This window comes from Juglans regia, chromosome 9 (genome assembly GCF_001411555.2).
Source record: "Juglans regia cultivar Chandler chromosome 9, Walnut 2.0, whole genome shotgun sequence".
In the NCBI taxonomy this organism is placed as follows: Eukaryota; Viridiplantae; Streptophyta; class Magnoliopsida; order Fagales; family Juglandaceae; genus Juglans; species Juglans regia.
The window spans coordinates 15285892-15312959 of record NC_049909.1 but is presented as its reverse complement, the minus strand read 5'-3'; the positions used below and the strand labels follow the sequence as shown (position 1 = coordinate 15312959).

Genomic DNA, 27068 nt, shown 5'->3' with positions numbered 1-27068 from the left:
GTGGGATGTGGAGTAATAAATAGTGACTGATAGATAGATTTAATTCTATATATATCAAGCAATGACTAATGAATAAGTCTCTTACCCCTGAACCAGTTTAGCCACTTCTATAGAATCGGACTTGATCTCAATGTTTCACAACTGTAAATTGAGACAAAATTTGAGACCATTCACTATTGGATGATTGGGGATGTTAATTTGGAAATGATTTTCTCTCTTCCCATATCATTTTATCTCATATCATTTCATTATATTTCTTTCTCAAACATTTAAACACGAACATTTTTTCAAAATTTCAAATAAAATTTATAATAATAATAATTCAATTTTTTTTAAATTCTAAAAGAAAAATTATATTAAAAAAATTATATTCTAACAATATTTTAATTTTATAATATTTTTATTCTAACAATATTTTAATTTTATAATATTTTAATTTTATTCACCATAATTTTTATACACCACATTTTTTTCTCTTACCAAATATGTGACATATAGATGAGTAAACAAATTCAATAAATTTAAGAATAATAAAAGAAAATAAATTTATTTAAAAAAAAAAATAGTGTATAGAGATAATGAATATCATCGCTAACTCGGGCATGTCAAACTTTGCAGCTGGGGGTTAATAGTGTGGCTTAAAGACCTAACTCGTGTCAAGTAACCTTTCATAACGATAAAATTGTAATATCATGAATTTCAAATAAATTAAGGTTCTAATGCAAATCTAGATTGAGAAGGCATAAAAAGTGTACCCAGAACCTGAATCAACCATAAACAGAAGGGTCAACAAATACTGTGGGCGTGAAGCCATGAAAGGTGATTTTACACTGCATCCACTATCATTATGCAGAGTCTTTTTTTCCCCTTTCTTTTGGGGCCAAATCATTTAAGAGTATTGCCCCTTAATGGTGATTTTGCCCGAAATCGTATCTGTCTTTATTTACTGCAAACTATCCTCTTCTGGTGGTGATCATCCTAGTAGTTTTATTAACAATAATAAAACCCATAAGTATATGTTCAAGTAAGTGTATGGAAACATCTGCATAACTGCCATATATTCTTCAAAGCCTTGCATTATGGAGTTGTTGCTTCAGCAGAGGTCGAATATATTCACCGTAGCCATCAGGCACAACTGAGTCATTCAAAGGATCCTTCCATGCCTCCTCGTAGAGTTTTGGATACACATTACCATCATATCTCCCAAGAACTGACCCAAGATAATGGTCAGTGTAATTAAATGCATCAACAAGGGCGATTGCATTAGGACGGACCTAAGAATCCACAAATCAAATTAGTAATTAGAAGACAGCGGCTCCTTTTTTTTTTTTTTTTGGCATGAGCAAGCAACAGAGAGGAAAACTTGTTTGGGACAAACCTGGGAATATAGAGATCTTAGCTGATCATTCGCAAGTGAAGCTTGCTTGGGAGTGATGCAGCCAGTTGAGAGAAAATCACCTACATGTTTGTGAAGAATAAATAAGGCATATATGTTGCAGAGGATCTCCAACTGCTCCTTCACCCCCTTCCCAGGTATGTCTTGTTGCAGTTTCTCAATGAACCTGCAGTGGAATATAGAAAAGAATCAAATTGAAATTTGCTTTAGTATTCACTGCTATTTTTCTACCATGAGAAATGAGATTAGCAGAAAACAAAGATTTTTCTTTTTATCGTCTCTTTTAAGCAGGTTGGTACATCATAGTGCAGAGTGCTGCTGTCTTTCACTGAAAAGGCAGGGGGGCATAAAATCTTTCATTCCATCTAAGTTCTCAATGAATAAAATAGAGTATATCTTGTCATGTTATGGTGCAGCTGCATATAACTGGGGATGGTCGGAGGCTGTTGAAGGGTACATGTTATTACCTGAAGGGTCCATCAATTGTGTCAAAAGGATTTCGTGATTGAATCATACACGATGTTCAATGTGAGAGGCACCACCAAGGAGCCAAGTCCAATAAAATATTTAATTGCTAGGATAATGTGGAAGAAACTTACTTAGAAACAACAATCAATTGGCAATGAGCAACTGCTGCCTCAACCAAGTCAGCTGAAAGTTCCAAAAAGCCTGAAGCAATTAAAAGAGTAAGCAGAAACACATTAGCTTATGAAGATTTTATACTTTGAGAAACTCTGAATTTAAGAAGCCAGAAGGAGCCATAGTTCCACATTTTGAAGTATGGCAGAAAAACACATGCAAAAGTTCAAACCACCTAGGCTATATTTTATACAATGAGATGCTGATGTTTAAAGCAATCAGATTATGTTGGCCACAAAAGATATATCTCGTCAAAATAACAAAGTAGAGAGACAGAGAGAGATGCATCTAGAATATAATTGAAGGAAGGCAGAATTAGGCATACCCTCTTCCGGATTTGCAAACTTGGCAAGGTTTTGAGCTCGGGCAACAGACATTCTTGCGGACCTAGCTTCAAATGCTTCTAGTATTACACTAGGCTTTAACCAATCATCAGCTGCAGGCCATTAAAAGGAACACAAATTACCAATTTATGCAGAGCTAGAACTAGCATCAGAAAGGGGCTCAGAAGTAATGCAAAGGATGCGAGTTTAGAGATCATGAACCACTGCCTTGACACAGTTAGAAAGAATGAGCACCTCCCACAATAGATGTTTCAAAGCAGTCTGATTAATGAATTGCTCTACCATTAAAAGGAGAACCACCTATGAGACTGGACCAATTATTTGGTACTATTTTTTTATTTGTCATTTTTAATTCTGAGTTGTATCTGATATTTTGGTATGTTTGTTAGAGGCCCCACCCCGTCCTGATGTATTTCTCTTTTGTCAAATATATATATATATATATATATATATAAATAGAGAGAGAGAGAGAGAAGCTTAGTAATGAAACACACATGCACATCAAACCTACCATACCTACTATAATAGAAAGTTTGATACAGTAGCATGAAAAGAACATTACCTTTTTGAACAGTAGAGCGACATTGCATCAAGTGTTCAACTCTCCCCATATAAGCTGTTGTCCCAACAGGCTGCTTCCCAGACCCCAGCTGAGAAACAGTCTTCATAAGAAATCTTGCAACCTACAATAGGAGTTTTTTAGTAGAATGTCAGCACATTTCGGTTGAATCTTGAAGAAAACATCTACATAGGTCTGACAAGGACCGACCTAGAGAGACCCCCAGTAACCTACCTAACAAATGCTGTGCATCAGCGGTAGGTTGGTCTACAAATATAAACAGCATTTTTTGTCTTAACGTAGTAAATGCTGTGCATCAGATCAACCAAAGATGAAAAACTCCAGGTTTGAGCAGATACTGACCTAAGACTACCACTTTTAGCTATTCTCACACAGTGGGACAGACATTGCACTGATCAGGGCAGGGTAAGGGGAAAAATTGTCATTTAGATGGGTTATGAAAGCTAATCTCTTAAGGTTGAACAAAGAAGATGGTAGTCATCACACAGCTGCAATAGGAAATTGAATAGAAAAGTGATCCGACAACCAATACTCTACCATCAGCTGTGGCAAGTGGCAAAACTCTCATGCTCTTTATACTTTATGGCTCCTTTTTGGGTACTTTTGTAGGTACAAAGGAATATGGAACCAAAACACACCATAGAATCACTCAATTCCATTAGATGAAAAGTATTACTTTATCTAATTGGTCGAGATGGCAGTACTGAATCTGTAATTAGGATATGCCTTTAGCCTTTTTTTAATAAATCTTCAATTACTTGTCAAAAAAAGATGGAAGTATTGAAACCCCATGTGCAGCAAATATCTTTCAGGTCTGAATAAATAATGATACACTTACAACCTTTTTTCACAACTCTTTTTCACAACTTTGTTCTAACTTGGGGGGGGATGTAAAATTTGAAACTTCAATAAAAAAAAGTATTTTGATGAATTGGTACTATCACATTAGTTAGTTGTAAAATGGGTTGCAAATAGTTTTATGAATATAATTATTCGGTAAGAATAAGAGCATAAACTTATAACAAGATGGCTCTTAGATAAAGTTCTAAGAATTTATCCACATGTAAAAGGCAATGAATCTAGCTGAGTTTAACAAAGTGCAAACTAAGAGTCAGGAACTTCATATCCCCAACTAAAGTCCATAAGCTGAAGAAGGCCAACCAAATTGTCTTCTGCATGGTTTCATTATGCTTGTATAAAACAAAAGGCCAGCGCACTTGAAAAACTAAATTAACCAAGAAAATAAGAAAACATCAATTACATCCAGGAGCTCTCTATAAACAAGAATTCATCATTAACCATTCTCACTAATGATATCCTGGGTATTCCTCAGTTTGCAAGTATTACCTACTACTGCAATATTTTTTTATAAGTAGCCTTGCAATATTTTTTTTATAAGTAGCCTTGCAATATTCAAAGCCTAAGCTTCTTCACCGCAAAAACAAACCAATCAATGACCCGTAATTGCATACATATTTATGATACAATAGCCAAAATGAGAGAGATTCAGCTTCACAAACCTGTAAAAGCAGAACAATGTTGTCTCCTTCATATGTGCAGGCAGGAACGTAAACTGAAAATAACTCAGGTAGCCCACTGCTACATAAGTAACCATGGCCACCACACAATTTCCGACATTCTTCAATTCCATCCTGAAACCATAGTCGAGATGAAAAATCATAAGGATGTAATACCTAATCATGCATCTGATTAACAAGAATTTTGAAATATAATGCTGTCACATCTTAATAAAATGCATGTGCCTAGTTCTTGAAGGCATTCCAAAAAGGATGCATATTCAAAACACTTTGAGCCATACTAAATGATCCAATTTCTCCAATTTAATTCAGTAAAAAAAATCCAACCAACAGAAAATGAATAAGAACTGCAAGTATGCTCTGCATTGCAAATTGAACAAGGATTCTAAGGTATTTTGAGTGCTGCTGAGCTGGCAAAGTACAATCGTTATCGCATGCCACACCATGTATATTCATATGTCATCCAGAATCTGACTTTAGAATTTCAGTGTGAAGCACTACGTGCAGATTTAAATGCATTACAAATAATGGTCTTCAGTCTGTAAAATTATGACTTGGGTTTACTTATAAAAAAAAAATTATGATTTGGGTGGGGACTTGGTTTTCTAGATAGTGGGTACTTCAATGCTTTCGGCTTTTTAAAGCTAAGGTTGATAATTTCTTCTTTTGTCATCGGATTCCAGTTTTGCACTAAGATTCAGGGGGGAATATGTCTCATCAGCTTTCTCTCAGTTTACAGCCACTCATGGAAGATTTGGCTCATCAAATATGTAGTACATAGGTTTGGCTTAAAAGAATAAGTGCCAAGTGTGACCTCAACTCCACCATCCCAATTTCAGTTTAGTTCAGTAGGACTCCTTAACTCCATTGTTCACTGCAAGAGTCTGTGTTTGTGTGTGAGAGAGACAGAGACAGAGACAGAGACAGAGACAGATTTAATCAAAACTGGACAGTGATTGATATATTTAAGATAAGCAAGGTGCAGGGATCAGTACTAGTCACGTACAGCAGTTGCAGTTGTAGTCAAAGACTTCAAACCCGCAGTGCATGCATGAGCCTCAGGTAATGTCGAGAAATCACTGGCTTGCAATCTTTGGGTCACATCCGTATACAGCCATTTTAACCACTCACCAACAAACCTGAAAGCATAAGCAGAAGCCAGCAAAGGGAAGAGTCTGCTTTGCTGAGTTTTGTAATCAATCACCTGAAGGCAAATGTGGCAAAGGCATAAGAGACGTTCATTCAATAAAAACTGAATTTTTGGTAAAAGTTAAGTATATCCTGGCCATTCCATCATCATCCTGAGTGGTCATAAATGCTACCTAAATACAGGATCAGCAGGGAGTCGTCCAATCATGAATGTTGCACAATCTAGATTGATATAATGTTCAGAGGGAAAAAAAAAACATATAGCAAGAACACCCTACTAATGATCATAAAATTTACTAAAATTCCTAACCAGGGATCATCCGGCTAAGAGATAAAACTGTAAACGCCAGATTACCAACAACCTATACGAAGTGCAAGTTACCTCAGCACATATTTTATCAATAGCATGTCCCATTCGGTAAGAATGCTAATATTTTTAAAACAGAAAAAGGTTTACCATACCTGGGTCTCAACACCACCATTCTGCGAACCAAATTGCCTACGAACAGCACTATACCTAGTAGCAATACAAACTGCCCGCGATAAAGCACAGGAAGCATCAGCTACAATTGTTTGTCTTACATAGACCATGGTACCATAAACAAGCTGCCGTGGAACATTGGATTGCACAAATTTTCCTTCCCTAGTAACCTGTGAAACCCTGGCACATTTGAACAAGCTTCAGAACAGCTCTCAAATCTTTTGTTTAAAAAAAAAAAAAAAAAGCCCTCCCATCTGTCCATGCAAATGACAAGAAATCTGTGAAGTACAAACTTTTATTACATTGTAGAAAATGGGATCTGAGGGGAAGGCCACTCATTTTCAAGTTATTCTACACAAAGACAACCATGGCACTCCAGGATAGGGGGCTTTAATGCTATCATAAGACATGATGAGTGAGTAGGGGCGGTTGAAATAGTGGCTAAGCTGGATGGACTCTCTCGATGTTTAGTCCATTTATTTTTTAAACAAGTTCAAGATTCTTTGTGAGCTGCTTTATTAATTTTTTCTTTTCTCATAATAATCAATAAATTATATTTCTTTTTGTGAATTTATGTTAATCATTAACTAGTTGATAATCTTTAAGATTATAAACCATTCAAATTAGTTAGATGAACTAAACTTTCTTCATGATTTTTTTAATGACATGTAACCTCACCATGGCAGGGGCCTTCCAACCTGCCCCTGGGGAATAAACCCCTGATACATGATCCCACTCACTAAAATCGTGTATCGGGTAATCTAAGGGAACTCCTGCTGTGGAATCAAATCTATAATGTCTGAGTCTATAACTCATCTCAAATCCACCTTATGACCACTAGACTGCACCGTGATGAGTTAATTGTGAGATTTAAATTTTATAAAATCAGACTCACCAATATTGTATATGTAACAAATCATATAAGTTTTAGATCACGGAATAGACAATGTATGGTATATCTTATGACATTATCTATCAATTTAGATAATTCCATTTCAAATCTATAACAATATATTTTATATTCTGCAATATAAACAGATACACAAACACACTCATACATAGATACCCAATATAAGTAGATAAAATTGTTTAAATGAGTTAGATAAACTCATGTTCACAAGGATTCAAGTTGCCTCTATCACATTAGAAAGATGAATTATTCTCATCTTTTAAATGCTTAGAATATTCTCAGAACTAATTTGTCAATGCTAAAAAATTCAAGTTATGCTAGCTCATCTTTTAAGTGCTTTTCTAGTAGATTTTGGTTCCAAATCAATTATTTAATTAAACAAATCCAGCCCAAAGTCGAATTTCTATGAACCGGGCTCGAAATGTTCATGATTCATGAACAAATCAATTTGTATACACCCTAATTCCCACTGTAACTCTGGTGCACATAAATCAAGCACTTCATTTTGTAGTACTAAGATTAGGACGGCGAATAAGTTCTGATGATGATAATATTATAAGTAATATAAGTGGTGTGTCAAACACACAGACTTATATGTAGCAAAACTCATATATAATATTATAAGATAAGAGTTTAACTTTAAACAAGAGTCCGACTTTTTATAACGAGCAAGCCATATGCATTGCACGAAGAGTTTCTTTTCTAAATGAAAGTTTGACCATTAGTATATTAATGCCGACGACAACTATGATAAAACATGTATTAATCAGCTTAAAAAATAGATAATATATATTAATTAATCAGAACATACCGTACTACCCTAGCTACTAGTTATTTGCTTGTTTGCCAAACTAAACATCCTTAGCAATATGTCTACAATATTAATTTGATCGAATTAGGTGACATGAATTCATGACAGCTAGCTAGCTGAAGATGGTATTTTTTTTCATTATATATATATATACACACGTATATTATATCCCACCTTGTCAACTATATTTTCTTCCTGCCTCTCTAGCTGAAATTAGATAACAATTCACAGCTGAACATACCATACATGCCTCACCCACTACTGAATATCCTCATTTTATAATCTTGGTGATGAAAACTAAAGGGGTTGAGTTGGCAACAATGAACATGCTAACAGCTGCCAACCAGGAGGGCTCTTTAGAATATTTGTTCAAGAAAAAAAATTTACTTAAAGCAATTGAGAGAGAGAGAGAGAGAGGTATGTATAAAACAAAGAAACCTCATCAACATTTGATCCCTTGGGATGCGAACATGATCAAGTCTTAAGACACCATTGTCCATGGTGTTATATGCTCCACTTCCAAATTTCATTCCAATATCACCAACAGTTATTCCAGGAAGAGGTAAGTGATCATCCAAACTCCGCAGCTGGACAATAAAACCTACAAATGGGATTTATTGTAGTTATTACAGAACTGGAAATTTTATATGCTATCAGTTTTGGACGGGTTTTGTGGTTACCATGCACACCGTAGTCCTGGCCAGCAGTAATAAGACGTGCATACACTAGAGCATGTGTGGAAACTTTACCCAATCCACCAGGCCACCACTATTCACAAAAAAGATGGACATAATAAGAAATTTTTCTAGGAAGTTCAGACAAGGGGACAAAAAGAACACGTGTTTTTTAAGTACCCTTTCAAAGCACAATGCACATAGAAGACGGATAGATAAACAGATAAAGACCCTCACTGGATTATGCTTAAAAGTACTATTATAGAAGGAAATTAAGATGGACTCAAGGAGCAGCTCTATGCTATGTGATTTTTGTTACAAATATTCCATGGAAAAAAAAAAATCAGGTAGCTCATTGTACATTCTACTCACCTTACTTGAAGTCAATGTAGGACTATGAATAATGAACTCATCCGTTTGGGGATCGAATGTCGCAGTTGTTTCAAGCCCTTGAACGTTGGACCCATGACCAAGTTCAGTTTGTGCATAGCAACCAATTATTTGCATCTTGTATGCCAACGGCAACCACTTCTGTTGCTGTTCCTCAGTTCCTTGCCCCTTAATAGCTGGTACAAACATGCCCTGTAGAGAAATATATAAAGAAAGGATATATTGGAAGCAAAACCTGTGTAATATAATCTTAGAAGCAAACCTGACTAGGCTTAGGTACACACCGTACATACAAAGTTCTAAGAGCTAAAATTACAACCAACTTGACCGTGTCAGTGATTTCTTTTTCCACGTATATCATCAAGACAAGGAATAGAGCATACCCAGTGAAGATCCGTAAAAGCGGGTTCATCCACATAAAACCTTAACTTAGATGCCTCTTCCTCTGTAATGATAAACTTCCCAATGTGAATTACACAAGGAAAATGAAAATCCATAAAGATATTCGATCATGGTCAAATGTAGAAAATGATTTTCAAAAAATAAAAAATAAAGAACCGAAGGAAAATAACGTAACAAAGGAGAAATCAGGTGGGGGACATACCAGAAAGACGAAGCTCAATGATCCGTTTCCATGCATACGTCGCTTTTCTCAACGTGTTTTTAAATAAATCCTTTCTACTTAGCATAGCCCTGTTATCTTTTCGAAAGGCCTAAAAGGAGAAAAAATATCAAATTAAACTTTTTACAAATCAAAGGATTTCAAACATATTGGAGTTCACAAAATTAAGGATTGATTTCTCTACCAAATCAGAAGAACAAGCCAATAAATTTACAAATTGACAGAAGAAAACAAAAGATCAAACTTCTTGACCGTTTCCTAGATTGTCTAGAGGTACAGAGCCAAATTGGGCGAAGAGAAGAAAAAAACACTGGAAGTAGAAAAATGACCGGATCGCTGGCGACGAGGCGAGAAATACGATCGGAGAGCTCCAAGGTGTGGCGAGAACCGGCCCAGACGACCTTCATCTCCTCCACATCGAAACAAGCCTTGCTCCTCTCGGTCGCCAGATGATCAACACCCGCCATTTCGAAACAGCTCAAAATTCACACAGAAACAAACACAAAAGTAAACCCAAAACCTAATCTTTAAGAGCAATTTCAGCTATGAAACTCAGAGAACGTCTTCGTCTTCGATAGCTTTTAAGTATTAGGTGGATCTGTAAATTCAGTAAATATATATGGACCTGTCGCTACGATGGTTTTGTCGCTACGATCGGTTTCTGACTAAAAAAAGGGCCAAGAGCCTTCGGATCGCTATGGGAATCAAAGAAATCTTCCTCCCCATTAAAAAAAATAAAATAAAATTAGGATAAGGACCTGTCGCTACGATGGCTTTGTCCATCATTCATCGTGTTTCCCGATAAAAATAAATCATAAATAATACTTATTTTTCACGTGACATATTTAATAATAATAAAAAATATTAACTCACCGACATTCATGTCCACATAATATTGGAAAAAAAATACTTTTGATTAAAAAAGAAAAGTTCTGTCTAAAAATATTTTCGTGAAAGTAAATTATAAATTGATATAATTTTATATACTATATTAAATTTATATTATAATAAAATTAATTTTATAATATAATGTATCATATTAAATTATAAAAAAAAATTAATTTATTTGTGGTTAGAATATTTTTCATGTTAAATTTATAAAAATAAAGTGTTAAATGTAATATGCTAAATTCTTTTTTTTAATTATTAAGTTTAATAAAAATAATATTTTCTTATTTTATTTGAAATTTTTATAATTTTAAAAATAAAATGTTAAATGTACTTAAAAAAATTTATAAAAAATTTACTTCTCTATATATTAATTATTAATATAGACTATAGTTATACTTATATTAATATAGTTATACTAAATCACTAAAATTCTTATAAAAAAATATTAAAATTAATACTAATATATAGTTATACTAATTGTCTAATATTAATATTATTATATAGTCTAATATATTATATAGTCATAGTTAATATTATATAATATAATTTTTCTAAAAAGTTATTAAAATAAATTTTGTAAATAAAATTATAAATATATGTAATATTATTTATTTTAAAATTATTTTATGTTTTTTATTATTTTTATGATAAAGTGACCCATGTGACGTTTTGTGTCGACTTGACACTTTGTTGACTTTTGTCATTATAAAAGAATAATGATGGATTATTATTTTTTTATTTAATTTTTTAATTTTTTAATTTTATTTAATGATTAAGGAAATATGTATTAGTAAATATATATATTTTTTAATTTTTTTTAATGATTAAAAATACATAAAAGAAAATAAAAAATAAAAATAAAAATACTTTAAAATAAAAATATCTTTTAATAATAAATAGATAATAATAAGATATAAGCCTATCACGCTAGCCGGTAGCCACATTGGACAAAAAGTCTGAAAATTTTCACACAGAAATAAATGAGCTTTACAACATAAAATTGTAAAGAATTCGAGTGGATTTGCGCATGCCACATCTTACATACTTTTGAAGAAGTTTGAAACAGACCCAACTACCATTAATTAAAATCTAGCTCACCTACTACTACTACTACTACTAATAATAATAAAGTTTTGAGCCCATCTCGTTTGTCAAGTGAGTACCAGTAGACTCAATAAAATTATATTTTATCTAAAATTTAATTAGATTGTATAAAAATTTATTATAATAGACTCAATAAAATTACAATATTAAATCTAAATTATTGGCTAAATATTATTTTAACATAAAAAATTTCATCTTTTATGTGCTATTCGTTTCGTATGAGTTCACAATTCTAAAAAATTTATCTCCGTCTCAAAAGCACGAAGTCCTTAAATCTTAAACTCAACCATAAAAAGCGATCAGTTTCTATTAGTCATCATTTTAATGAAGTGACATCATCTTGTTGGAGTGCTTCAAGTTCTAATTTTATAATATTATTGTTAGTTGATGTCAATTTTTTCTTTTAAAATCTAATATCAACGTTAGAAAATTAATGTTAATATTTTTAATAACAAATAAATATTCAAATTATAATTAGAATTAAAATAAATAAAAATGTCAAAATTAATATTTTAATAGAATAAAAATAGATTTAGAGAGTCTGTTATTTGATATTATTAAAAAGTGATTAACTAAATTTATAAAAATATATTATTTAATTAAATTTTATTGAATCGACTAATAATACTCTTAACAAGCTTGCAAAATGGGCAAAATATTAATAAAAAAAATTATTGAGCATTCGCGGTGGGCTCGGTTTGCCTTTGCTTGGCTATATTTTAGCCAGTTCCCTTAAAAAACAGTCTACAACGAACTAGTAGTTAAATAACAGTAAGAGCTATTTTCGGAGGTCAAATCTGTTGAGCCAAATACGCTGGCCATTCAAATTTTCTGCTTATTTTATTTATTTCGTACCTTTCTAAGCTCTCCTTGGTGGAACTGGAGCTCTCTAGGGACTTTATATTCTGTTGTTATTAGAGAAAAACACATTAATGGAAAAATTATCATATTACATTTACTTGGTGTATGTCTGCGAAAAGTACTATGTTGAATTATCATATTACATTTACGTTTATAAGTAGTTATGTTGAATTAAAAATATATTTATTAAAAATTATCATGTTTTTTTACGTGCATCCGTTTTTTAAATGATTAGTTTAAATAAATTTTCCAACTATCATAAGAATAAAAATTGTAAAGAAAGAATAGAAATAACTATTTAAATGGAATAGAGATACTAGTAGGTTGGAGAGGTTTGGATTCAAAAATGAGTTGAGATGGGTTGAGATGGTTTGTGAATAATAGAATAAAAGTTGAATTATTTATTATATTTAGTGTGAAAATTTGAAAAAATTGTTTTGAAATTTAAAAAAGTTGAATTGTTTATTATACTTTGTGTAGAAATTTAAGAAAGTTATAATGATGAGATGAGATGAATTAAAGTAAATTTTGAAGCCAAACGTCTCCTTAGTGAGATGAGAATTTTTTATTTTAGATGAAACTTTAAAATATTATTTTTTAATATTATTATTATTTTGAGATTTGAAAAAATTGAATTGTTTATTATATTTTGTGTGAAAATTTAAAAAAATTGTAATGATAAGATGAGATAAGATGAGAATTTTATAGCTCATCCCACTTGCCAAACCTACCTGAGAGTTTATTATTTGGTGTTGTTGAAAAGTGTAGCTAGTTCACTTCTATGCTCTTACAAGTTTGTTTATTAATACACTCAATATACAATTGATCAGTTAGCATAATAAAAGATTTGAGATTTCAAATTATTTTTAAATGTAACGAATTTATCTTTAAGTAATATATTTCCATAATGATCTATAAAATACACAACTCTTCATAAAATTAACGAGCAAAATAATATTTCTTCTTGAAGGTGGAACTGGAAGTGACTTGGACCACAAAGTGCTCAAACTCTTTTAAAAGAAATATATATATATATATATATATATATATGTTATTTTAGGTTTTTTGAGTGAGGATCATTTCATGTTTTTGAAAAGGAGATAATTCTTCTAAATTCTTTTAGAGCTAACAAAAAAAGTAAGTTAATTAGCATACATACAACAACCTTATTAAGGTGATCCCAGGAGCAAAAATAACTAAAAATACCAAACTACACATTATTAGTCTTGTACTAACAGTACCTTGTGGAGCCAACCCAGCATTGAGCAAACATTAGAATCTGGAACTCAGAAAAGCTACTGCTCATCAAACTGCATGGATAGGGCTGCTGCTTGAATTAATGCTTGAACTGCCAGAGCCCGGATTTGCATGAAAAGCAGACTGCCTAGAGGACCCTTCGACCAGTTTCAGTGAAAGAGAGGATGAACCAGCAGGACCAATAGATTCTCCTAAGCTCAGTTTCGACATGCCAACAAGCTCGTCTACATTGATTGGGCTCTTTGAATGTACTGCGGTTGGCTTGAGAACCTCATGTGTCTCTTTCTTAGTTTCCTCTGTGGTGTATCCCGACCAAAATGGTAAGGAAAATGGGAAGATTGGTGAGAAATAAGCAGGATATACCACTGGGTAGGAAGGTTGTGAGCTATCTGGCTTAGGAGGAACAGAATCTCCATCAGTGGAGTTGATTGACTCCATTGATTCACATTCTTCGTCCAAAGCAGGAGTGGTAGGCAATGGAGGATTGCACTGTGTTTCATCAGCCTGTGATTGGTTGGCAGATAAGAAGTCGTGAGGTACCATCTGAGTTTCAACTGACTGGAGAAATATTAATGGCAAACATATAAGATAGCGGAAGAAGGGGGAAGAAAAGAACTACTTCTAAACACTTACTAAGTTTTCATGCATCCACGAGCAAAATTTGGGGAAGGCAATAGTTGTCTCCAGTTACTGTAAAATAGGACAATCGAACAAAAACTTGACTAGAGAACCACAATTTTGACAAGTCTTAACAACAAAATTATCCCATAGTCAGAGGAAAAGGGTAGACTTCTCCCAATCAGGAGTGGAACCATTTAAAACTGACCCATTCCTGTAATATGCATGACCGTGCTGTTTTGGTTCTCTATTTCAATGCATGAAGGTTGCAAAAACCCAATCAAAATTATATGCCAGTAACAAATGACAGACCATATCAGACAATGTTGCTTCAGGCATATAGAAGCTTCATGCAATTCTTTTTTTTTCCCTCTTATTCTCCTTCTACTTATTTTTTCATATTGATTGTGTCTGTGTGCGAAGTGAGTATGGTAAATGAGCTCATTACATCTACTGAAAAGAAAGGTACTAACTTCATCTGCTATAATATCAAACAGGCTGGAACGTCTCTTTCGCCTGGATACATTTGTTTGCCTGATGAAATATTTTTGAGCATGGCTGGCCACCTGAGTAGGTGTCCTTGATACAACATAATTGCGAGATATTCCACGCCAATCGCCTTTGCCAAGCTTCTGCAGTCCGAGTAAAAACATCCTATGTTCCTCTTCAGTCCATGGAATGCCTGCAGAACCACCAATCATTAGCCATTTCAGAGACAAACAGGGCATGAATGGTACAATTACCCATAGATATAAGATTAAAGGAATCAAATAAGGTCACAGTTCAATAACATGTAAGCTTCTTTTACACTGTATTTTAATGTCTTATAGATGTCATGAATATACAGATAATATTTATTGAATCATTAACTGAAAAGTATTATGCCTCCTTCCTTATATTTAAAGAACTGGATTTCTCCTTTCCGCTCTTCTCACTAACAATTCGAACTTTTTTTTTTATATAAGTAAAAATATTATATATATCAAAAGGAGAAACCAAGTACATTGAATATATACAAGAAAACACCTTGCCCAAAATGATCCAAAAAGCCCCTAAAGACCCAAAAAGCTCGTGAAAAAAAAAAACCCAAAATACACCAAACCCAACCCCGACCCCATGTTTCCTGTAGAACTAAAACTCTACCCAAAAACCCAAACTCACCCCTTGATTCCCGTCTTCACAATTCGAACTTCAGACACATAATTGCTTTAACCATATAAAGAGCAATCAATTAAGTTCAAGCCAGCCTTTTGAAAGAATTAATATGAGGCTTCAAAGCTTTCCCCAGCAAGTTGGCATTTGTTGTACTGCATCTTTGCAAAAAGCAGTAACTTTATCTGGAGAGACAGACATATCACAATGATTTAATAACCCATATACTCCAAATAACTCTTGTACAGTACGGCTAACTAAATTTTGACACATCTAAACCATCCAATTTTAGGAGACACATCTAAACCACACATATACTCCAAGTAACCTAATCTTTTTCAACTTCCAAAAATGCCCAAACCCAAACAGCAAATTCATTCAATAATACAAACCCTTTGGTAGGGCTCACCCTTGAAAACCAGTTTGTAATGGGTGGGTGCCCAAGAACTTATATAAATGTAATTAACCTTACACTTAAGCTATGTGAGACCCTTGGATTGTAGCATGCCGCTGCGTTCTGAAACTAATGTTCACGTTGGCTCACTCTATCGTTACTGATCCAATGGTAGCTTTTCTTTCTCTTTGGAGACTCTACTCACATACTGTTATTCAACAACTTGGCATTTTTTGCTTACACGTTTCCAAGACATTTTAATCTAGCCTCTAAGTTGGAGTTGCCCCCTTCGAGATCTAGCCACAAACCCACAACTCATTTGATTCTGTACTCAATAAGTTATACCCAATCCCATACTCAATGTGGTAGTTGGCTCCAATACCAAAATATACAAACCCTTCAGTAGCACCACTCTTGAAAACCGACTTGCAAGGAGATGGTGCCCAATAGCTTAATATAAAGATGGTTAAATTTTCACTTAAACTATGTGCGACACTTGGATTGTAACATTTACATTGGACATTCCAAACTTAAAGAAACAAATCGTCAAAACTACTCTAGTTAGGACAAAGTAGAAGAAAAAAAAGAGTTACAAAAAATGTGTTGTATGTTAATTAAGCAGCACCCTTAACGCGAGCAAGATTTTCAAATCTTTCTTCAGAACAATTTGTGTTTCGCTACCTCTTATATTGAAATTTTTATAACAGAGAAAACTAGGAGATAAAAAAGGTGTTTTTCCCTGCCTCTTGATAGGGCTTTGAAAAAGTAACTTCATGGCCTTGTGCTACACTGGAGTGCTTCCCTAAACTCCATAGCTTCCAAAAGTGAACTAAACTTTAACACGGCATTTTTTTACCACATATTTAAAATTATTGTAAATAGAAGCTCAGATCATATGAGTTATGACCAAAGCTCGGATCATATGCTTTTCTTTTCCAGTTTATGATCACTGGCCATTATACTCAATTCAAATTCTAGAACTAAAGAAAACCGAACTACCAGGGTTTGGCTTTTCTTTTAAAAAAAAACACCATACCCAATCCACCAGTGTCACAGCACAACCTTATCGGCAATTATTTTCTCACAGCGGCTAACCACAACCACGCAAAAACCATAACTTGGATAAAAACATTAAGAAATAAATTCCATAATATTCAATGAAATTAAAAGCAAATAAAATTAAAAAATCCAAAACCTTTCTTTCTTTCGCGGCAGCTCGAGGACGAGCCCGGCACGAAGTCCTCGGAGGCGTACCCGTCCGCGGCGGCATCGTGGTCCGGAGTCTCGCAAGGTGATCCCGGAGTGTTTGACCCTGCATGGTTGATGCCCGAACCCAACCCGGCATAGTGACTCAGATTTCCCATGCTGGCGCTCTTCCGGATAGACCCGTCGGTCAACCGCACCCCGAACAGCTTGACCCCGCGGTTCGGGCACGTCCGGGAGTTGTGCCCATTGTGGCTGCAATGAGAACACTTTCGAGTCATAGCGACTTGAATCGGATCAGGCTGGATGATGTGGTTGGGTTAGGATAGGAAACTCGGAACGGATGCCTGCGGCGAGGATACGATTCGGATCCAACGGGATCCGAAATAAATGATCCGAGAGAGCCAGCGGTTGGAGCTTCGGACCCTCCTTGTTTTTTAGCGTTACTACCTTTGTGCGAACTTCGCAGACGAGAGAGAAGAAAATGGAACGCTATCCATATGTGTATATATATGTATATAATCGCGTCTCCGTAAAAAGCCCTTTTTTTTTTTTTTTTTTAAATAGAAAATCTCGTGGTCGGGAGATTTTATTCTCTGCTATCTCTAATAATAGAAACAATAAATATCGTCATGAATTAAAACATGTTTTTTTTTTTTACGAGTTGAGAATATTCTCTTTAAAACAATAAAAAAAAAAAACTTATGATTTTTTCACGAATCTAATTTAGCATTGTTGTATATCTTATATCAAATGTAAAATGATTTCTACAGATGTCATGAGGCCCGTTTGGATACAGATATTCTCTGATATCTCTAATATACTTGTTTGGATATAAATATATATTAATAATATGTCTGTTTCATCTCAACTCATCTCATCTCATTTAATTTTAACTAATAATTTCATTACTATTTACAATCTCATCTCATCTTATTATCCAAACGAGTGTAAAGCATACTTCTTTTAAAAATTTGAATAAATTTGATATTATCATAAAAGATTTATTTTTTAATAATAGACTTTATTGTTTAATATCGTACCTAATATTACTAAAACAAATATAGATATTAAATGAGTAGTATAAAAAAAATAATGATATTGATATAATTATTTTATAATTAATTTTAAATAATTAACAAAAATAACAAATGAAAATCTTGACAAATTAGAAGCTTTGGACTTCCTTATATCCCAGGAAAAATAACCAAGTCTTCCTGTTACCTCCATCCTTTTACATGCCAATCACTTTTTTCATCTATCTGACTCTCAGTCCACCTTTTCCCTTACTAAACACAAACAATTATCTCAAATGAACACCAAAAACACATTTTAAAGTGCTACAATCCAAAACACTTTCAAAAAATATCTCTCCCATATCCTTGCAAAAAATATAAAATAGTGTTACATATACTTATAATTTTGGATACAAGACTCATTTCATCAATAAATGTGCAGATAGGAGTGATGTGAAAGCCGAGTAGAGCATATTCTGTGAGAATCTAAAGCTGAGATATTTTCTTCGTTAAAATATGATTAATGTGCTGTATTATAGCTTTTTGATAATGTAATGTAGAATAAAATATGATTTTTTAAAGAGAAAATTATAATATATTCCTTTAAATTAACAATATGATGATCATTTTTTTTTTCTATAATTAACTCACTTCATGACATATTTTTATTTTGTATTTAATGGTTAAAGGGTAAATCGTAATTTTATTGTTTCAACTGCGGAATAAAGTGACAATTTTAGTAGTTTGGAGAGGTGGTAAATATTGATTTGAAGGAAATGAAATATGATTCACCAGCTCTCACGTCGCTTTACAATGTTGTCTCAACAAGTCCACATGCAGGGCCGATAATATTGACCAAAGTGCAGCTTTCATTTGATTTGTAACGGCGAATGGGAATAGAAATCGTGAGTTGAACAGTTGTCCTCAAGTCGTCGTTATATTATTCAACAAACAGGTGCTTTATATATACGTGTCTCGATCATATTCAAAGTCGTCTCTATGTTCTTTCGAGTATTTTGATAGAGCTATCTTTAATTATCTAGGGTGAAGAATGAATGAATTTTTCTTTAAGAACATACTCATTGATCCAAACACAGTATTACACAAAGTGAATCAAATGCTGATAGATATTTCTATTTTAGAATCAAGAGAGATTACCCAGACATCACCTACAAACACAAAGAGAGTTACATGAGAGAGTCCACCTCAAGGTTCTTGTAAGATCAACTGAGATGTGATAGTTGATATAAGTCAGTGTAAAACAGAGATATGTGTAGCTGTTAGAGACAATGAAGGAAATTTTTTGGCTATTTTGAGGAAGAAACAAGCTTCTTTTCCTGATCCACTTCTATAAGAGCCATCAGCTGCTCTCACAGCAGTCAATTTTGGTATTGAGCAAGATAGTCTTAGAAGGAGACTCTCAAAAAGTGGTTAATAAAGTCTATCAGAGAAGTCAAAATGACAGTTATTTTAGAATGCTCATTTTAGATATTCAAGCTTCTATGGCTAAATATGTACACTGTCAATTTAGGCACATACATCGTGAAGGCAATTCCGTTGCCCACAACCTAGGAAATGATGCCTTATTTGTAACAGACTGTATAGTTCATATGGAGGATCCTCCTAAAGTACTGATGTAGCAGACTTCCGCATCGGCACTGTGTTAAGTGTATGAATAAACAAATTTACAAGTTTTTTTTTTTTTTTTTGTTATATGTAAACCATTTACGTGCTTCTATGCATTTACAATACTAAAATTTAGCTTAAAACTTTCAATTTCCATCCCTAAAACTTTAGATTGTGAACAATTGTGGCCCCCTTCTCTGAAATTATGAACATGTTGTCCCTAAAAATGGACAGCACCATCCGTTTATTGTTTATGACGTTATTAGTTTTTATTAACAGCTTTATTATCTTTAATGCTTTGCATTATATATTGTTTAACCTTACCTTTATGGGTGACTTAAAGATCTAACAATGTGGGCATATTGCATCCTATATGCTACTAAACTAGATTATGATCCTAAGGCCTTGCGAAGAGAATGATGAAATGAAGATGATGCAGCCATCTATCTGATAAAACTGGCCTTCAGAATTGAAGCTTGTGCATCCATTTCCAACTTCCAAGGTCTCAGTTGATTGCTGGAAACAAGCTAATTACACTTCAAGATCTAATAAATCAAATACTTTTGAGAATTTAAAATTTTTGAAAGATTGACTCAACAATCAGCATCTGCAGGTCTCTTTTCTCACATCATAGCAGTGAGATTTCTAGTGCAAGTAACTCTTAAAAAGGGAAAATTCTTAGCCGGGATGTTCATTTTGATGAGTCAAGAATGCTAGACAAGACTTTGGAGACTAACAGGGGGTGTCAAAATGAGGTGGGGCATCTTGGTGTAACCCAAATGCATATGATAGTCGAATGGAATCCAATAGGTACATGCAGCCACAGAGTACTGGAGGTGGTTTTGGTCCATATGGCTCCTCTGGGTATAGCACACCCGGCTATGGGTATGGTCCTCCTAATCATGGTATTAGTTATGGTGGTTATGCTGGTGCCAATACTGAACAGAGATTAACTGAGAGTTAGGAAAAAAAAGTCCCAAGTTGCAATTATTTTATTTATATTTGTGTTCAAATTGTACCAGGTACACAGACATCTTTCACTTCAGCAACTTCAGATCTTTTAAGTTCACCCATGCCTTTGAACTCCACCCTACGAGACGTATGTAAGAGTGAGCTTCTCTTTCAGGTAGTCGCCACTACGAATTGGGGGATATCTGCAATCACAATCAATAAACACAATGTTTATAAAAGAATGCACGAAGACTATTAGTTTCAATTAGAAGTAGAGAAGACAAGCTAAAGAAACCTGAACATTGAGGAAATCTCAGACATATTTTCGGTCCCCATAAATACAAAATTACAGAACAAAAAACGTGAGATAAATCTGTAAAGACGCACAAACACATTCACACACTTGCACACGAAAGTGCAGAGTCTACTTGCCTAACAAGCATATAAAAAACTAGCAAACCTTACAAATGTTTGCAGTCTTCCATGGAAAATTAGAAAAAGACAAAAATTTGAAGGCATGGAAAGCATGAATCTGTTGTAGGTCAGACCAGTGATGCATAGTACTGAGCAAACTCTCAAATAGAGAAAACTAAAGCATTGCATTGCTACTTACTGGGTGAAATGTCCAACCATGCACACGTGTTTGTGTGCGTGCACAGAGGACAATGAAAAAGTGGCAATCAGTTATATCGTACCTTGGTGGAGATGATGCGCTGCAACAACTTTCCAGGCACTCCACAAGACAGTCTTGGTTGGGATCTAAGAAGAAAGCTGCCTGCAACATTGACGTTTTCAATCTAAAATTTCTGACTGGTAACATGGAATCCCTGAAGAAGAACTACATACACCAGAAACTATGACATATATGGCCGTCACAAGCCACCATCAAAACATAAGTGAGCATTCGTGGCAGATGGCATAAGAAACACTTCTATAGCATTTGAAACATGCACACTTTTTTGCATGTTAACATAATAAAAATGCGGTATTGTTTGCTGTAATGGATTCCCTTCTCATAGACTCCTTACAGTCTTGAGACATTACGAAATGATAACAATTTTTTTTTTCATATAATGAAGATGTCTAGACTCTAGAGCATATTATATAAATAATTTTCTCATGCACACAAGATGCACGAAAATTATTTAAGTCCCTTGCAATATGAGTTTATTATGGAATAAAAACTTTCAAGAATAGCAGTGAAATATTTGAAAACTAACACTTTTGCATAGAAGTTCAGCTGAATCAGATTAAACTAGCATAAACCCAATACTTTATAAGCCTTTACTGGCCATGATTTGCCCATTTCAGATTTTTTCAATTATTTTTCCAGATAATATACTCCACAGAACCATCCAATTAGATCAAACAAATACATTTTTCAATGTGAACTATACTCCTGAACAGTAATAAATTTGAACACAATGCACACAAACGGCAAATCACACTATGCTCTTTAAGTTATAATTCCTGACTATTGTGTTTATAATTGCACAAAGATGGCAAAAAAAGGTAGACAGAAGGAGCATTACAGAATAGCGTTCCTTTCCAGCTGGCATCACTCTGTGCAGCGTTGACCTACAACAAAGAGAGGGTCGGGGAAGGGAGGCAGGAGGACCTGTTCAATATCTTTATTGATTTCAGGAAAAGATATGAAAGTTCCATTTTAGAAACATTCATTGGTTCTCTTGGAAGAAATATGAATCGCAAGTTAACAGAATGATAAACTACCGGAATAAACAATTAGTCCACCTCTCCATCATGTCCCCAATATTCACAATTAAGGCCCTGCAAATTTAAGAACAAAAATTTCTCAAGGGGACAAAGTAAGATTATAATCAGCCTTGTTTTGTTAGGAATTTTATTTTTGTCCAAAGAATGTAACACCTCCACTCTACAAGGTTACACTTTTGCTGAATTCAAAGCGACTCAAGATCCTTACATAAGAACACTTCCTTTAGATAAAAACTAGCAATCATGTACTCACCCATCTAAATGAAGTACATCCTCCCAAACTCGTGGTTGCTTGGATTTTTCCCGGCAGACCTGTTGGCATAAAAACCAAGAGATTTTACAACAATGAAAGTGTATAGGAATTAGAGCTGGACACTGCAGCTGATTAACAATAAACATGCCTGAAGCCCTGGAACACCATCGGTTGCAAGAAGAGTGATCATTCCATAATCTGAATGAGCAGAGGCACCATAAATTTCTTCATTAAGAGATCCCATGTCACCTGAAATAAAGATTATAGGGCATATGGTAAACGAGATACATGGGGCTTGGATGGTTGAATAAAATAGTACCAAGATAACAAAAAAATGGAGTAATTAAGCAGATAATAAATATTGAAATCATGTTCGTAAACCTGGATAGTGCAGAAGGCGAAGAAATGGCATTGGTTTATCCAAGGCCCCCACTTTTTCAAAAAAGTCCTCATCTAAGTTCAAAGCCAGAGCAATCAGAGAAACTAATCTTTTTCCAGCCAACCTGAAGCAGCAAATCCAAAACTAAACAAAGTAGTACCCATATTCAAAAATTTATCATTGTCAAAGTACAATAGTCGATGGTTAATTTCTAGTCTCATTTGTTATACAGAAACAGCAGCACAGCAATCACCATCGGGGAAACGTTAAAACTTACAGGAGCTTCCTATGGAATCTCTCCATTGTATGTCTCCAAGAAGGCAGAACGTCTAGAATTTCCTTGGCAGGATAACAAACAGACAAATTCTATATTAATAATTGTAAATAGTAATTCATATCCAAATAATCGTACCCAAAATACCATAGTTAACACTAGAAAGCAAATAACAACAAACCTTAACTACAATACCTTGTGAAGGCCATTGATTTAAAACAACTGGAGTCGTAATGTCTTCTAAAGGGCCAATATAAAAACCCTCTTTGGAGTCGCCTGTTTGGAAATAGTTCGAAGCCTATTATTTTCTACCTCCTTTCTTTTTCTTCCATTAAGTAAAATAAAAAATCACAAAACAAAACAGAAAGAGATAGAATTTCTTGTACATGACGTTAATCATTCTTCCTTAAGTCCAACCAACGAATCAATGCTTCAAATTCACAAAAAAATAATAAAAATGAAAAGATGGGAGCAAATAATAAAAAGATCAAATAAGCTTTTAGCTGACATACAGTTATAATCTTGCTCTTTCACTAGTAAACACCACAAAGATCCTAACAGTGCGGCATGTACCATCAATGTAACACCCAACTCCCCAGGTTTAAGAATAAAATCACTTTTAGAAATTTTCGGAACAGCTGAAGTGCTACTAGCGAACTTGATTTAAAAATATTTTCTTTTATTCTGAAAAAAATGCCAAATACAAATATTTCTTATAATAAATAGAATTGTTTTGAATTAAAATACTGAAATCATAAATGAGAGTGCGCAGAATCATTTATTAAAATTTATCAAAATCATAACTTAAAATCTCTATACATGATCGTCACTCCTCCCCGAACTAAGTCCAGTCCTGCAGCTCTACCTTAATAAATATTCTGACCTATGGTGGTTTAAAAATATAAAAACAAACTAAAATGAGTCTATGACTGATCATGCTGAGCTTAAAATTATGACTGATCATATTGATGCTTATGATATGCATGACTGATTTATCTGAATTAACTAACTGGTTTGATTTTATCTTACTAATCTGCCTAGCCAACACATTTAACCATATGTGCGAGATTGTGCACTGGTCCAACGTCTCGTGGCCGCAAGGGGAGTCACTGATAGTATTTTGGCATACTATGGTGGACCACGCTGAGTCTGTAGTTTGCACATCCATCTTGAAACTGCATTGGTTCCATGCATCTAAATGACCTTTTGATTAAACTGTTCTAATCTTATATTGTACTTGATCTTAATATAGATTACGTGTCTTATGCAACGTGAGATGCATAATACATACATAACTATAATATGCAGAATGAAACATGATGCATGACGTACTTACAAATATCATGATATGCGTGGTACATAAATACTAGTTTCCAAATAAATGACTTTAATAATAATATATATAACTAGCTGACGTATATTAATCCTAATTTATGATCAAGATATGTGTAGTGTTGCTTTCTAAAATTTCCAACACAAAATGATGACGATGTGATGGAGGGACGACGGTGCGATGGAGGGACGATGGTGATTGTGATTAGGAGGAGGAAGAGATGATAGTAGCCTTTCCGTGTTTCATGGTGGGCGAGATGAGGCTACAACATGCTGAAAGTAAAAAGAGAGCTAAAAACAAAAAATCTAGTCTTGAAGAGGTAGGTGTACATACTATGCATGAGACTATTTATAGGATGGTATGGGTTGAGTTTAGGAATTTAAGGTGAAGATGATTCTAAAATTGTAATCCTAATGTGTTTGAAATTAAAAACATACTCTAGTAGTTCATTTAATGTAGAATTGAGAGTGATTGAGATTGTGTAGAGAAAGTCAATCACTGATGATTTTAAATTGAAATAAATTTATAATAGTCGATTTTTAAATTCTAAAAGTAGTCTAACTCGTTCAATAAATTATAATTGGAGTTTAACTTAGTTATTGAGCCTAACTAAAACTTCTAATCAATTTTAATAATTTATCGCTCGTGAACTTATCTAATATAATACATTAAATCTAATTTATGCATAATAAAAATTATCAATATTTCGAATTTAGAATTATTTGGCCAAATAGTTAGAAATGACCGCATTAAACACGTAGAACATTAGAATAGAATGATAGAATCTCTCAACCTTTGGAGGACGAAGTAGGATCGAGGTTTTCGGCGTACAGCGGCGTGTAACCTCTATGTTCCTTGCGACCCAGTTTCATCTTTTCCTCCGAAGGCAACGAGAAGAACTTCTTGCTCTCTTCAAATACCCTGTCAAGCAACTCTTTCTCTAACCCAGCATTGACAAGGTAGAAGAACCCATACTCTATGCATGCCTATTACAAAAATTTGCTTTAGAGGATTTGAAAGAAAGCATTTCTTATACATAAAAACAACATCTTTTAGATATTTCTACGATTGTTTAAAATTTTCATTAAGGCAAAAGGAAGAAGCAACAAATTTGTTAATGCAATTGACGATGAGAAAGACGTAATTTTTTTCTTCAACTGCTTCCCTTAAAAGAGTGATTTTGATTTCTGAAAACCTTCTTGGACATTGAGCTAAAAGGGTATAATTGTATCCTAATATAAGTTCAGGATTTGGTAGGGATCACAGAAGAAGAACAAGAAGAAGAAGCGAGATGAAGAAGTATAAGTAGGAACCTGACGGATTGAAGCAGCGGTAGAGAATCGAGCCGGTGCGGACAGGTCAATGACTGGGAGTTGCAGAGCTGCTGCCATCTCCTTCCAACTCTTCACGGATCAACTTCCCAAGCCTTTGAATAAAATAAGAGTGTTAACAAGATGGGTGAGAGAAGCAGAGGGTGGAAAAGGAGTACGGCAAGAACTGGGACCATGCTACACTCCCCGCTCCCAGCCACCGCTGGGAGCTACCGTTAGTTGTAGAATTTTATTTTGCGATAATGCATTTTATGTTTTTTTTTTTTAATTTTATTGTTTTTTACATGAATTTTTTAATATTTTTTAAAAAATAAAAAAATTCACAATATTATTAAAAAACATTTACTTAATTATGAAGTGAAGAAAATAAAAAATTATCAGCGGGAGGATAGCATTTCTCTTTTATTATTATTTTTTATATGTATTTTTTTAATATTTTTTAAAAATTAAAAAATATTATAATATTATTAAAAAATATTTTCTTAATTATTAAATTAAAAAATTAAAAAATATAGAGTGAAATGTAAATTTAAGTGGGAAGAATAGTATTATTTTTTTTAATATTTTATTTTAATAGGACGTGGCAGCAGTGGTACATAAAATATGATTCCTCAGCTCTCATCTGGCTTTACAATGTCATCTCGATTCTCAACAAGTCCAGTTTTTTTTTTTTTTGTTTGGCAATATATAAATATAAAAAAAAATGGTATAAAGGCTTTATATAAAGCCCGTTTATCAAATAATCAATAATTTTAAGAATAATTGAGGTGGGTCCAAATTGGAGTCGACAAAAAAATTTGAATGTTTGACAAAAGTGTCGCGAAGGATTAGAGTATTGGCCTTGGTTCTATTAATGTTATTTTTAAAATTTAATAAAAATTACATAATTTTTATAAATTCAAAATTTCTCTAATTATAATTTCATATTAAATTAATTATTAAATTCATCAAAATAATAATATAATATTATTTTTTTAATAAAAATATTTCTATTTATTTTTTCATATTTTATAATTACATTAATCATATATTAATTAATAATTAATTTGATTCTTACATTATTATTACAAGACGGTTAGAAATTAAACGTGAATAAAAAAGATATTTGGAGATTAAAAGTGAATAAAAAATAGATTTGATGAGTGAATAGTAGCCAT

At 33.5% G+C, this 27068-nt stretch overlaps 3 protein-coding genes across 4 annotated transcripts; all 3 read right to left on the bottom strand.

Moving 5' to 3' along the window:
* Positions 1 to 711: 711 nt before the first annotated feature.
* On the bottom strand, positions 712 to 10276 carry LOC108994365 (peroxisomal acyl-coenzyme A oxidase 1). The gene is made up of 14 exons (XM_018969530.2): positions 9864 to 10276; positions 9517 to 9625; positions 9296 to 9357; positions 8895 to 9104; positions 8529 to 8616; positions 8287 to 8449; positions 6109 to 6307; positions 5504 to 5701; positions 4480 to 4611; positions 2942 to 3062; positions 2361 to 2471; positions 1996 to 2065; positions 1379 to 1562; positions 712 to 1274 (listed from the first exon to the last, which is right to left on the bottom strand). The coding sequence occupies exons 1-14, from the start codon at positions 9999 to 10001 to the stop codon at positions 1065 to 1067; spliced, it is 1995 nt and encodes a 664-aa protein (XP_018825075.1). The 5' UTR covers positions 10002 to 10276; the 3' UTR covers positions 712 to 1064.
* Positions 10277 to 13486: 3210 nt separating this feature from the next.
* On the bottom strand, positions 13487 to 17502 carry LOC108994398 (transcription factor KUA1-like). 2 transcript variants are annotated; one of them, XM_018969593.2, is made up of 3 exons: positions 17007 to 17502; positions 14739 to 14947; positions 13487 to 14205 (listed from the first exon to the last, which is right to left on the bottom strand). In XM_018969593.2, the coding sequence occupies exons 1-3, from the start codon at positions 17293 to 17295 to the stop codon at positions 13696 to 13698; spliced, it is 1008 nt and encodes a 335-aa protein (XP_018825138.1). In that variant the 5' UTR covers positions 17296 to 17502; the 3' UTR covers positions 13487 to 13695. The 2 variants fall into 2 exon arrangements, with proteins under 2 accessions (XP_018825138.1, XP_018825139.1); XM_018969594.2 differs by having other exon boundaries at positions 13487 to 14151.
* Positions 17503 to 20616: 3114 nt separating this feature from the next.
* On the bottom strand, positions 20617 to 26117 carry LOC108994351 (2-oxoglutarate-Fe(II) type oxidoreductase hxnY-like). The gene is made up of 11 exons (XM_018969505.2): positions 25894 to 26117; positions 25374 to 25566; positions 23443 to 23523; positions 23251 to 23302; positions 22976 to 23097; positions 22743 to 22843; positions 22595 to 22653; positions 22339 to 22395; positions 22140 to 22185; positions 21303 to 21382; positions 20617 to 20810 (listed from the first exon to the last, which is right to left on the bottom strand). Exons 1-11 carry the CDS (start codon positions 25969 to 25971, stop codon positions 20747 to 20749), a joined length of 933 nt encoding a protein of 310 aa, XP_018825050.1. The 5' UTR covers positions 25972 to 26117; the 3' UTR covers positions 20617 to 20746.
* Positions 26118 to 27068: the final 951 nt, after the last annotated feature.

What these genes read in the sequence shown, in the direction of transcription:
- LOC108994365 (XM_018969530.2), bottom strand. Translation starts at nt 10,001, where the DNA reads ATGGCGGGTGTTGATCATCTGGCGACCGAGAGGAGCAAGGCTTGTTTC. An exon ending in CAATTGATTGTTGTTTCTAA is followed by an intron (nt 1,563 to 1,995) that starts GTAAGTTTCTTC and finishes ATTCCACTGCAG; the next exon opens with GTTCATTGAGAAACTGCAAC. An exon ending in TAAGATCTCTATATTCCCAG is followed by an intron (nt 1,275 to 1,378) that starts GTTTGTCCCAAA and finishes GTGGATTCTTAG; the next exon opens with GTCCGTCCTAATGCAATCGC.
- LOC108994398 (XM_018969593.2), bottom strand. Translation starts at nt 17,295, where the DNA reads ATGACTCGAAAGTGTTCTCATTGCAGCCACAATGGGCACAACTCCCGG. An exon ending in CTGCCGCGAAAGAAAGAAAG is followed by an intron (nt 14,948 to 17,006) that starts GTTTTGGATTTT and finishes GTGGTTCTGCAG; the next exon opens with GCATTCCATGGACTGAAGAG. An exon ending in TTGATATTATAGCAGATGAA is followed by an intron (nt 14,206 to 14,738) that starts GTTAGTACCTTT and finishes ATATTTCTCCAG; the next exon opens with TCAGTTGAAACTCAGATGGT.
- LOC108994351 (XM_018969505.2), bottom strand. Translation starts at nt 25,971, where the DNA reads ATGGCAGCAGCTCTGCAACTCCCAGTCATTGACCTGTCCGCACCGGCT. An exon ending in TCCTACTTCGTCCTCCAAAG is followed by an intron (nt 23,524 to 25,373) that starts GTTGAGAGATTC and finishes ATTTCCAAACAG; the next exon opens with GCGACTCCAAAGAGGGTTTT. An exon ending in AAATCAATGGCCTTCACAAG is followed by an intron (nt 23,303 to 23,442) that starts GTATTGTAGTTA and finishes AGGAAATTCTAG; the next exon opens with ACGTTCTGCCTTCTTGGAGA.